The 12,612-nt window shown below is 47.5% G+C and overlaps 1 protein-coding gene across 2 annotated transcripts in view; it reads left to right on the forward strand.

Annotated features, from left to right (window-relative positions):
• Nucleotides 1-12,612, forward strand: part of inpp5a (inositol polyphosphate-5-phosphatase A) — a 219,558-nt gene that overhangs the window by 138,070 nt on the left and 68,876 nt on the right. For both annotated transcript variants that reach the window (XM_083657988.1, XM_083657989.1), the window contains exons 7-8: nt 4,087-4,139; nt 5,619-5,738. In XM_083657988.1, the coding sequence (XP_083514114.1) occupies nt 4,087-4,139; nt 5,619-5,738 (173 nt within the window). The remainder of the gene's footprint in view (nt 1-4,086; nt 4,140-5,618; nt 5,739-12,612) is intronic.

Below are 12,612 nucleotides of genomic sequence, written 5' to 3' on the forward strand. Positions count from 1 at the left end.
CAACCTGCAGGACACGACTCCAGGCCGCACCGCCACATCTGATGTGATTGTCCCGTTTTAGAAAGATGGTCTCATATTCAAAAGTCAGCTGTTAAAAACATCCAGTCGCGCTGATGAAACATGAAAGAATAGGCTAAATTCACCCACTAGACTTGTGTGTGTGTGTGTGTGTGTGTGTGTGTGTGTGTGTGTGTGTGTGTGTGTGTGTGTGTGTGTGTGTGTGTGTGTGTATGGGGGTGGGGGGGGGGTAATGATGATGTTTCAGCGGGAGATTAAATGGCGCCGGACAGCATCTGTGTCATCGTCTCTGCTCTGACATCAGCTGCTGCTGCAGCAGCCAGATCATGATGTCATCGTGTCACTCAGCCAATATAGACTGTGCTGTGAACAGCTTGTGTGTGTCAGGCTTCTCATTTCAACCTGCACTCTAAATATAGATATTTAAATGAGGCAGAAATTATAGATTGAAAGGTTTTTATGTTTTTATTCCCTCTGTTTTGCTTTGATCTGCGGATGTGTGTACCTCTCTTGACTGTGATGCTTGTCCGTGTTGTTTACTCTGTGTGTGTGTGTGCGTGTGTGTGTGTGTGTGTGTTGTGTGTGTGTGTGTGTGTGCGTGTGTGTTGTGTGTGTGTGTGTGTGTGTGTGCGTGTGTGTTGTGTGTGTGTTGTGTGTGTGTGTGTGTGTTGTGTTGTGTGTGTGTGTGTGTGTGTGTGTGTGTGTGTTGTGTGTGTGTTCATAAGCAAGCGATGAGGCAGGGGGGGTCAATCAGTCATACGTGGAGGAAATGGGGCAATCTGAGGCTGGGTGTCAGCAAGTGATGGATTTTAATGCTGTGATTGTAGTTAATGGCTCTTTAAATTAAGTCGAGATTAAACGTCTCTGGGTGCAGTCGGGGGCTCGTATGGGGACTGCAAGTCCACCCCCCCCCCTCCTCCTCCACCCCCACCCCACCCATGACTCTTCATCATGTCCCTCCTCATCCTCCTGACTCTTACACTTTCTTTCGTCAACTTCATATCGACATCAGAGACTGGCAGATAAAGGCAAACGCACACACCAACTCCACTCGTGATTTCTCTGTGCAGCAAAGCTAACGTGGAGCTGAATGTTACCAGTGGCTCCTGTGTGCCAACTTGCAACCCCGTGTCAACCAATGACACGTCTCCCCTAGGGATGGGCATTTCTAGCAAAAACACTATTCGAAATTCGCTGGCCAAAGTCGACTTTTAATCGAAATTCGAAAAAAAAAAAAAAAAGTAAAAAGTAAAAAAAAAAAAAAAAATCAAAATTCAATAATTTTTTTTTTTTTTTTTTGTTGAGTGAAATGTTGCATTGTCTCCCCTGATTATAAGTATAGTCGACTCGCTTGGTTTGAGCAAGTAAAACAATTTTTATAAGCATTTTAAGCAAGGTTTATGGAAAAATGAATGGCGGATGAAATCCCATGAAGAGGGAGAGGTTGCTTATAAAAAATTGTTTTACTTGCTCAAACCAAGCGATTCAACTATACTTAGAATCAGGGGAGACAATGCAACATTTCACTCACAAAAAAAAAAAAAAAAAAAAATCAATAAACGAATTTCGACTTTCAATAATAAAAGTCGACCTTGATAATAACAACGATTATTCGAAAATTCGAAATTCGATGCCCATCCCTAGTCTCCCCTCATCAGGTCGTTTCAATTAATTACCAGAGGAGACCTAGAAGCTGAAATCTATTCAGTATTTCACAAAAAAGAAAAGATAAACAAAACAGAAAAATAGGAAATACACACGATAATATAATAGAGATTATGATGATTATGATGATTATGATCATCATATGATTATGTTTTTCCCCTATCTCATAATCATCTTATGACCCCCCCCCCCGTCCCAAAACAACCCCAAAACAACAACAACAAACAAACACAGATCTTATGACCTCCTGGTGGGGCCCCCGACCCCCAGTTTGAGAACCACCGCTGTAGCGCGCATCATAAATAATAACACAAACGCAGAAACATCTTCCCAAGCGTACAAATGTGATTACCGAGCCTGCTAACCGAGTAACAGATCGTGTCTTATGTTTGTGTTTGAAATGCCCGATTCATCTCGTTTTGAGAAAAAGAAGCGTCTTCTTTTTCTCCATCAGTCAATGATGCTGCAGTGTGACACTGACAGATTTAATAGCACTTAAGCCACGGTGTGACGGCAAGGTATAGAAAAACAACAACAACATATACCTCACACCAGTAAATACTAATTTCACAGTCACAATATTGGGACAGTGCGGTGGTGTAATTGGGCCCATACATCCTGCTGGAGGCAGTATGGATTAATTCAGCTATGCTAATGTAATTCAATTTGATACAGTTAATCTTGTACTAATGCGGATTGAAGGATGTGCGGCGCAATCAAATACCTCTCAGCCCTTTAATTTGCATCTGAGTTTTTCTTTAAATAAAATTAGTCAATTTGTAATTATGTGACCTGGCCCGTAATTAGTTTATTCATCACCGGCAGTTAACTCCCCATTAGAGGTATCAGAGAGAGAGAGAGAGAGAGATAGACAGAAAGAGAGAGAGAGAGAGAGAGGCAGTGTGGGAAAGGGACTTATTTATCTATTCAAAATGGGAACACTCGCAACGTCAATTTGTCTCATTTAATAACCAGCTTCATGGTGAATCATGTGACCATGTTTGAACTTGTGATTGGATCACCCCACTCAAGGCTTGAGGGATCTGATCAAAAAGGTGCATACTACTTGTGTACACTGGGGGTTATATAGGTTGTGTATCTTACAGGCTTCAGCAATGCTTCATTTGTAGATGCCAAAGGGGGCGCTGTGGAGGGAAAAGGTTCAGGAACGTATCAAGACAACAAGCACATTGGAGGCATGGTGGTGCTCAGTGCAGCCATATAGCCTACTGGCTACTGTAGACCTAACAGCCTAAACATTAGTACCGGTAGTAATGACTGACTATGTGAATAGTTCCTCAATCAGTATTCAATATTCAATACAACTCATTTCATAGGATACCGATTTTGAATGTAGGAAACAATGTCAGCGAAATAATGCAATAGAACACGTGGCTAGAAGAAGACCTAAATGCGGACACTCAGTTGGACTGCACTAGTTTTGAAATGCCCACATGTGATGTGGTTACAGCCCTTCACGACACGTCAACCAATTCTCATGTTATTAGCCTCCCAATTATGTCTGGACACTCAACATAACATGCACAATTTCCTGCATATTTAACTGCGGGCCTAACTGTGCGTTCAGACCAAAGCGTTAAAAAAAAACGTCCACTCGCGCGAGTTTGGCCGAGCGAATCGCCAAAGTTGAACAATTTCAACTTGAGCGAATGGGCGTTAAGGTGAATATCGCATCATTCGCGTCACAAAAATGTGCGTCACTCATACCATAACACACTCCGCAGAGCAGCTCACTCATACTGCCACCAGGTGGCGTCCCCGCAAATAGGTACCAGAATGCAGGTAGTACAAAACCATGAGGAATTGAGCACTGGCAGCTATATAGGCTGTACTGTAGGTGTAGCATCTCTCTGTGTTTATTTTCACAAGCTGTTTCCATCCAAATGTCCAAGTGAGTTTCAAACAAACTATTGAAAAACAAACTTTTGAAATGTCACAAGTGTGGACATATAGCGTTTCTGCATCAGAGAACACAACCATTTTGTGCACATCATTATTCAACAAATGTGTTTCTGTCTATATTTATCTGACAATTTATCAACAAAAAAAACTTGTAAAACCCTTTTTGTGATATTGAAGACATTTCAGATTTTCCATTTCATCAAAGCTCTTCTATTTCAATACTTGTATGAGAATTCTTGGATTGAAACGCATGTATAGATGTGTTTTGATTGCATAAAAAAATGCAAAGGAACTTCCATGCTCTGAGGATGGACACCGGTAACCGGTAACCGGTACCGGTTTGCCTGGTAACTCATTTGACATCATCTCTTTCTTCTCCACCTTGTGATGACTGGTGGTGAAACCTGATCAAAGTTGAATTTGGCGATTTCCTCGCTTAAATTGAGTGTCTGCGGTGTGTCTCTCTCTTCTGTTCTGCAGTGCAAGTGGTCCAGAAAGGGATTCATCAGAACTCGATGGGCCCTGGCTGACTGGTGAGTCTTTTTAATCAGTCCATATTACAACTGCCAGCTAAAAAAAACACACGTCCCGCCTCGTCCCTGTTCAACCCCGTAACGTTACGACTGTATCGTTCCAATGAGAAATGAAGATCTAACCGTTGCCTGTCATGTCTGGCTTCACCCACGTCTCCCGGCGGGGGGTAGCTTTGCAAAGGTCCGTCACGGACGCTACTAAGAGATCGAGAGGAAGAGGAAGAGAGAGTTGGATAGATAGTTGAGTCCTCTCCGGGACGGCGTGCCGTAGAGGCAAGCAGCGATTGGATTAGGCGTAATCGCGTTAGTCAAGCAGTTGCATATGACAGATGACAAAAAACATTACATGCAATTGAACCTGCAGCGGGGATGAATAGAAACGTTGCCTTGCAGCGTGCAGAGAGAGAGATGGAGGAGGGTGGAGGGGTGGCAGACGGAGGGGTGGAAGAGGGGGATTGTAATCTAATAGAGGGATGACATGAGAACTAAAGAGCTGAAACGGTAAGCGTTTAATAGGGCCACGACGTTTGACAGGAGAGGAGTGAGGCTGATGAAGAATAGGGAGATGGGATCAGAGATGGGATCAGAGATAGGATCAGAGAGAGAGCCGGAGGCCATGCATGTATTCATTTGTCCGGGATGTGCCTGCGTGAATAAACCCCCCCGGCCCGGAGATTAGGCCGATCCCTCCAGGGTCTCCGGATCCAACAGCATGCGAACAAAACCCCCCCGGATTGATTGATAGGATCAGCAGGGGAGATGGTCTTATCACTGTACATTGAGATGTCTCGCCGTTGCCCTGAGAGGACAAATTCAAACAGAGTAGATTAGCATTGTCTTTTAGTAGCATCTGTGTGTGTGCGGCGCGCGGCCCTGGGCTAAATAGTTGTTGGTGCTTTTCTTGGACAAATCGTTAAGTGTCGAGCGAGCTGTCAATCACAGAAAAGCATATTTTGACTCTCAAATGCTTCCTTGTTGTTGTTGCGGTCTAATTTTAAGTGAATCAAAACAAACCGTTGGGAAGTATTTACAAAGACTATTGGAATCCGTCAGATGATTCCCTCCGTTCATCTTCTCTGTGAGGGTTTATGCTAATCACATTCCGTCTGAGGTCACCTACAAAGTGCCCTCATTCACTCATCATTACATAGTAGACGTCCTCTACTACTGCTTACCATGTATGTCAGTATGTAATCTAATAGCCCAGCATCATGTGTTTCCATGTGTGTGCATTTGAACCAGTTTGTGACCTGGCTTTCAATGCTCACTACCTACAAAATACACCTGGTTTTTACTGTTTAAGATGTTACTGCAATTATTATTATCAGTATTATTATTATGATTATGATTATGATGATGATGATTACGATGATGATGATGATGATGATTATCAGTTTTGTTTGTTTGGAATGGAAGCTTGCCCATGATGTTCTGGTTAAAGCAGCCTGTGATCAGACAGGTTCTCTCTCTCCTCCCCAGTGCCTTCGACCTGGTGAACATCCACCTTTTCCACGACGCCTCCAACCTGGTGGCCTGGGAGAAGAGCCCCTCGGTCTACTCCGGCACCAGGCAGAAGGCTCTGGGCTACGTCCTGGACAGGTACGGGCCCAGACGACACCTCTCCTCTGCCCCCCTCTCCTCATCCTTTCTTCTATCATTTCGCTCTGTTTTTTCCCGATGGGGAGGGGGAACTCCTCTATAACTAGTACTGTAAGTCGCCATGTCTCAAAGTTCATGTGGAAATGACAGAGACTGTCTAAATTGGTTTGTCTCATTGGTTTGTGGACTTCCATTTTGAAGTTTGACATCTTTTGAAGTACAGTATATCTTGGGGTTTTTTGTTCTTGTTTTTTTCTTCCTTTTTTTTATATATATATAGCCAGACAGAGCCACAGCACCGCCTGCTATTGGTCCCGCAATCAGCGAGCTGCGCGATCACTGGACAAGCAACCTGTCAATCACACCCCAAAGCATAGTCTTTTTTTCATCTATTTTACTCTAAATAAGACCATCATTTATGTACAAAAGTAACATCAGGCTGTGTTGTAGAAGACTTAAAACTATCGATTGAGACCATCAACTCGTTAGGAAAGTCTTTACTGAGGTCATAAATCAAGTGACAATTAGGGTCATTTTCCCATTGACTTCTATACAATCAGACTTATTTTTGCAGCCATAGACGGTTCATATATAGACGGTTCATATATAGACGGTTCATATATAGATGGTTCATATATAGACGGTTCATATATAGACAGTTCATATATAGACGGTTCATATATAGATGGTTCATATATAGACGGTTCATATATAGAGGGTTCATATATAGACGGGTCATATACGGTTCATATATAGACGCTTCATATATAGACGCTTCATATATAGACGCTTCATATATAGACGCTTCATATACAGTATAGACGCTTCATATATAGACGGTTGAGTTAAATAAAAATTCACCCCCATACTGTTGTCATGAAGGGGAAATTAGCAAGAGACCAAAACCGTTTTTTGTACCAGGCTGTTTATTACCTCCGCCACAGAGTTGGTTGGGCCCCTGTTTGTCTGTGTGTCTGTCTGTTTGTGGGCAGGATATCTCAAAAGTTTATGAACGGATTTGCACGAAACTTGATTTAGAAATTATTTTAAAACTTTCCACGCCCATCGGCCGAAAGGTGCGTGTTCAATCACTAAAATGCACCTAGCTTCCAAACGGATCCACGTAACAGCACAAAACTTCATAGAAAGATTTGGTCATGGGCCAAGGAGGAAGTGATACTTGCCACGCCCACTAGCCAAAAGGGGCGTGTCCAATCACAAAAAGGTGCCTAAGTTCTCTTCAACACAATACTTTGTAACGTTGGTCATGGGCCAACTTAAGGACAAACTGATTAGCTTTCCACACCAACTAGCAAAAAGGGGGCGTGGCAATGGCCGTGGCCACTGGCTAATCACAAAGAGGCATGTGACTTCCACACAGATTTAACATAACATCACAAAACTCTGTAGAAAGGTTGGTCATGGGCCAAGGATGAACTGAGAAATTTGCACGCCCACTGGTCGAAAGGGGGCGTGGTAATGGGGGTAGCCAATCACAAAAAGGTATCTAAGGCATCCAAACGGATTCACGTAACACCACAAAACTTTGTAGAAAGGCGTGGCGGAGGTAGGCACTCCGATCGAGTGCCGTCTAGTTTCTGCTGTGAAGTTGGACATTTTAACATGGGGGTCTATGACGATTCACTCACGTGTGGAGCTAAGCCTCAAGTGGCCAATCTGTGGCAGTTTTGGGCAATTCCTGCATTGGCTTCATTTTCCCGAGACGGAGGTTGCCGCTTGTTCACAACCACAGCCCTGTCTGACAGGGATTATGGCTGATGGCTTGCAAAACCACAAATGGGCCATGGGTCTGTAAAGAATGTACTTGTTTTTGAGCTGTCGACTTAGTATTTTGTCTTTGAGGCACCAGTGAAGGCTGCATGTGAGACAGAGGCGGGGGTCTTACCCAATACACAATCTCTGAAATCCCAACTCTTTCTTGATCTCTTTCTTCCTCTTTCTCTCTTCCTCTGCCTCCCTTTTGTGTCCTGTTCCAATCCTGTATTGGTCCTTTTCCCTTCCTTCTCTTGTAGGAGTTCATCCACACGTCCTCTTCTCACCTTCATCTCCTTCTCCTCAGCCCATCCATCCATCCATCCATCCTCATCTTTCAGCACCGCGTCGTCCCCTCTCTTGTCACTCGATCTCTTTGGCCGCCGCCCCGCATAAGACGCCAACGACATCATCACCTCGCGCTCTCCGTTCTTTTCCAACACTGCTCCCATCCCTTCCTCCATCCCTTCCTCCATGCCTTCTTCCTTCATGACGAAGGAACAGATCCTCACCTTTCCCCCTGATAAAGACTCCTCCTCCCCCCACCCCCCCACCCGCACGCTGAGGCCAGACAGCCGCTATGCAAACAGGCCAGGCCAGCCATCGGCGGGCTATGCTAATGTGATTTATGGGATATCCATTTACAGTGGAGCAGGATGATGGAGTGCGTGGAGCAACCCCTGCTCCCTACCTGACCATACGAACACAGAATAAAAACCTGGTACCAGCTGACCTCCCCTGCTCCCTACCTGACCATACGAACACAGAATAAAAACCTGGTACCAGCTGACCTCCCCTGCTCCCTACCTGACCATACGAACACAGAATAAAAACCTGGTACCAGCTGACCTCCCCTGCTCCCTACCTGACCATACGAACACAGAATAAAAACCTGGTACCAGCTGACCTCCCCTGCTCCCTACCTGGACATACGAACACAGAATAAAAGCCTGGTACCAGCTGACCTCCCTGCTCCCTACCTGACCATACGAACACAGAATAAAAACCTGGTACCAGCTGACCTCCCCTGCTCCCTACCTGACCATACGAACACAGAATAAAAGCCTGGTACCAGCTGACCTCCCCTGCTCCCTACCTGACCATACGAACACAGAATAAAAACCTGGTACCAGCTGACCTCCCCTGCTCCCTACCTGACCATACGAACACAGAATAAAAACCTGGTACCAGCTGACCTCCCCTGCTCCCTACCTGACCATACGAACACAGAATAAAAACCTGGTACCAGCTGACCTCCCTGCTCCCTACCTGACCATACGAACACAGAATAAAAACCTGGTACCAGCTGACCTCCCTGCTCCCTACCTGACCATACGAACACAGAATAAAAACCTGGTACCAGCTGACCTCCCTGCTCCCTACCTGACCATACGAACACAGAATAAAAACCTGGTACCACCAGCTGATCTCCCTGCTCCCTACCTGACCATACGAACACAGAATAAAAACCTGGTACCACCAGCTGATCTCCCTGCTCCCTACCTGGCCATACGAACACAGAATAAAAGCCTGGTACCAGCTGACCTCCCTGCTCCCTACCTGGACATACGAACACAGAATAAAAGCCTGGTACCAGCTGACCTCCCTGCTCCCTACCTGGCCATACGAACACAGAATACAAGCCTGGTACCAGCTGACCTCCCTGCTCCCTAGCTGGCCATATGAACACAGAATAAAAGCCTCGTACCAGCTGACCTACCTGGCCATACGGACACAGAATAAAAGCCTGGTACCAGCTGACCTACCTGGCCATACGGACACGGAATAAAAGCCTGGTACCAGCTGACCTCCCCTGCTCCCTACCTGGCCATACGGACACAGAATAAAAGCCTGGTACCAGCTGACCTCCCTGCTCCCTACCTGGACATACGAACACAGAATAAAAGCCTGGTACCAGCTGACCTACCTGGTCATACGAACACAGAATAAAAGCCTGGTACCAGCTGACCTACCTGGTCATACGAACACAGAATAAAAGCCTGGTACCAGCTGACCTACCTGGCCATACGGACACGGAATAAAAGCCTGGTACCAGCTGACCTCCCCTGCTCCCTACCTGGCCATACGGACACAGAATAAAAGCCTGGTACCAGCTGACCTCCCTGTTCCCTACCTGGCCATACGAACACAGAATAAAAGCCTGGTACCAGCTGACCTCCCCTGCTCCCTACCTGGCCATACGAACACAGAATAAAAGCCTGGTACCAGCTGACCTACCTGGTCATACGAACACAGAATAAAAGCCTGGTACCAGCTGAGCTACCTGGCCATACGAACACAGAATAAAAGCCTGGTACCAGCTGAGCTACCTGGCCATACGAACACAGAATAAAAGCCTGGTACCAGCTGACCTCCCCTGCTCCCTACCTGGCCATACGAACACAGAATAAAAGCCTGGTACCAGCTGAGCTACCTGGCCATACGAACACAGAATAAAAGCCTGGTACCAGCTGACCTCCCTGCTCCCTACCTGGACATACGGACACAGAATAAAAGCCTGGTACCAGCTGACCTCCCTGCTCCCTACCTGGACATACGGACAAAGAATAAAAGCCTGGTACCAGCTGACCTCCCTGCTCCCTACCTGGACATACGGACACAGAATAAAAGCCTGGTACCAGCTGACCTCCCTGCTCCCTACCTGGACATACGAACACAGAATAAAAGCCTGGTACCAGCTGACCTCCCTGCTCCCTACCTGGACATACGAACACAGAATAAAAGACTGGTACCAGCTGACCTCCCTGCTCCCTACCTGGACATACGAACACAGAATAAAAGCCTGGTACCAGCTGACCTCCCTGCTCCCTACCTGGACATACGGACACAGAATAAAAGCCTGGTACCAGCTGACCTCCCCTGCTCCATACCTGGACATACGGACACAGAATAAAAGCCTGGTACCAGCTGACCTCCCTGCTCCCTACCTGGCCATACGGACACAGAATAAAAGCCTGGTACCAGCTGACCTACCTGGACATACGAACACAGAATAAAAGCCTGGTACCAGCTGACCTACCTGGACATACGAACACAGAATAAAAGCCTGGTACCAGCTGACCTACCTGGACATACGAACACAGAATAAAAGCCTGGTACCAGCTGACCTCCCATTCAAATGGCATCTGAATGCACGCCGTGGCTCTGCGCCGTGGCCACTTTGAATAACTACATGCATATATGTCTGGCATATATTATCACCAGGCTCTCTGACCGACGCGCGTGAATTATGAGGCGCTTTTTAAAGTAGTCTCTCCGACATCATACCCCCCCGACCCCCCCCCGCCCCTTCCTCCGTTCTTGATTTGATGAAAGAATGCTCCGCCTTTAATGGACAGGGAAGTGGGAGTGTTTTAGGAATATGGCAGGTTTTGCGTTTTTTTATTGCGCCGTAAATTACCTTGGATTTACGGGCGTAATGAAGTTTCAAAAGGGACCTTTCTTGTTGCTTAACATTCAGGGTTTTTGATCGTATTTCCTCCCGCTTTCGTCATGCTCTTGAAGTTGATTTATTTTTAAACGCCCGCCTTCTAAACAGGACCTAAATGGCGGAGAGCTTGTGAGGGTTTGGCGGGCCCCGGGCGGAGCGGGGATTTGAATAGAACTTGGTTCTGGCTTGAGTGGCAGTTTCCACGCTCCCTCTCTCTAAATCCCCTTGTGTCGGCGATGGTGTCCTTGCTGTTAATTCAGGGCCATATCATTAAAAGGTGACAATGGCGAGGGGGGTTTTCTACCCCTGCGCCCCCCCCCCCTCCCCCGAAAGGGGTGTGGCTGAGGGGTAGGTGGTATATGGCGGGGCGGCGTTGGGGAGGTCGTTATATGTTCCGGCGCAGCCTGGTATTCCATGCTAGGCCTACGGAGGGGCAGGGGTGGGGCGGTGGGGGGCACTGCGCCTCAATCGCTCACTTTGGGGGGGGGGGGGGGGGGGGGGAGTGTCGGGCACAGATCCGGATCGCCCGAGTGAGAAAAAGCTGGAGGGGGGGGTGGGGGGGGGGGTGCTGGATTCGGGCAAGCACAAAGCCTCCCCGGGCTCTGTAAGGGGGCAGTGAATAATGGGTCGGTCCTTTCACAGAGGCTGCTAACCTCTTGGCAGCCACCAGCAAACTCCATTCTCCTCCGCCGATCGGGGAGGACAATGTAGCCCGGGGCCGCGCTTTGAATGAAGCGCTGCCACCAACAGTGTTCCCATTCAGCGGCTGGTTGGGAACCATCTTTTTGGCCATTGTCCCGACGCTGACTCCTACCCCCAGAAAGCAGGAGCAGGAAAAGGGAGAGAGAGGGGGGAATGTCTAAAGCCAACCCCCCCCCTCCTTCTCCCTCTCCTCTCCTCTCCTCTCCATCCCTCTCTCTCTCTCTCTCCTTCTCTCTCTTTCTCTCAGCTCTAATCTCTCATTGTGGGGAGGGAGGGGTTGCTGGACACACCACCAGCTGAGATCCATGCGGCTGCCGGTGCGAGAGAGCCCCCCGATCAGGCAGGCAGGCGGCGCGGGGAGCCAGCTCCGCCGCCCGGGCCGGGGCCCTCTCCGTCTCCTCAGCCTCCCTCCTTATCTGGGGCCCAGGCGTAATAATGCCGGCTTACAGCCCATTGAGAACACATCCGATAAGCCTTTTCCTCTGTGGCCCTTTTAACTGCTAAACGCTGTTTATCTCCAAAGCGCTTCAAGGCCTCTAGGGAACAATGCTGAGAAGGAACAGCGTTTAGCGCCGGGCCCAGGCCCTCCACTCTTCAGTCACATCAAAAACACACTGCTCTGTGTTAGACACACACACACTCACACTCACACACACACACAGACACACACACACACACACACACACACACACACACGCACGCACACACACACACACACTCACACACACACACACACACACACACACACACACTCTGGAGCCCGCCTCGCGCTGATGTGTGGCCCACTTCCATGAGAGCAAAGGCTTGAAATGCATCCCCCTGCTTGTCTTCCTGCCCTTTGAAAGGGCTGCATCCAACATTATTTACCCTGTTGACTCAGCTACGCCTTGATGTGAGTGTGTGTGTGTGTGTGTGTGTGTGTGTGTGTGTGGAGGGTCATTGTTTTAT

Source organism: Poromitra crassiceps (genome assembly GCF_964638095.1).
Source record: "Poromitra crassiceps genome assembly, chromosome: 22".
NCBI lineage: Eukaryota > Metazoa > Chordata > Actinopteri > Beryciformes > Melamphaidae > Poromitra > Poromitra crassiceps.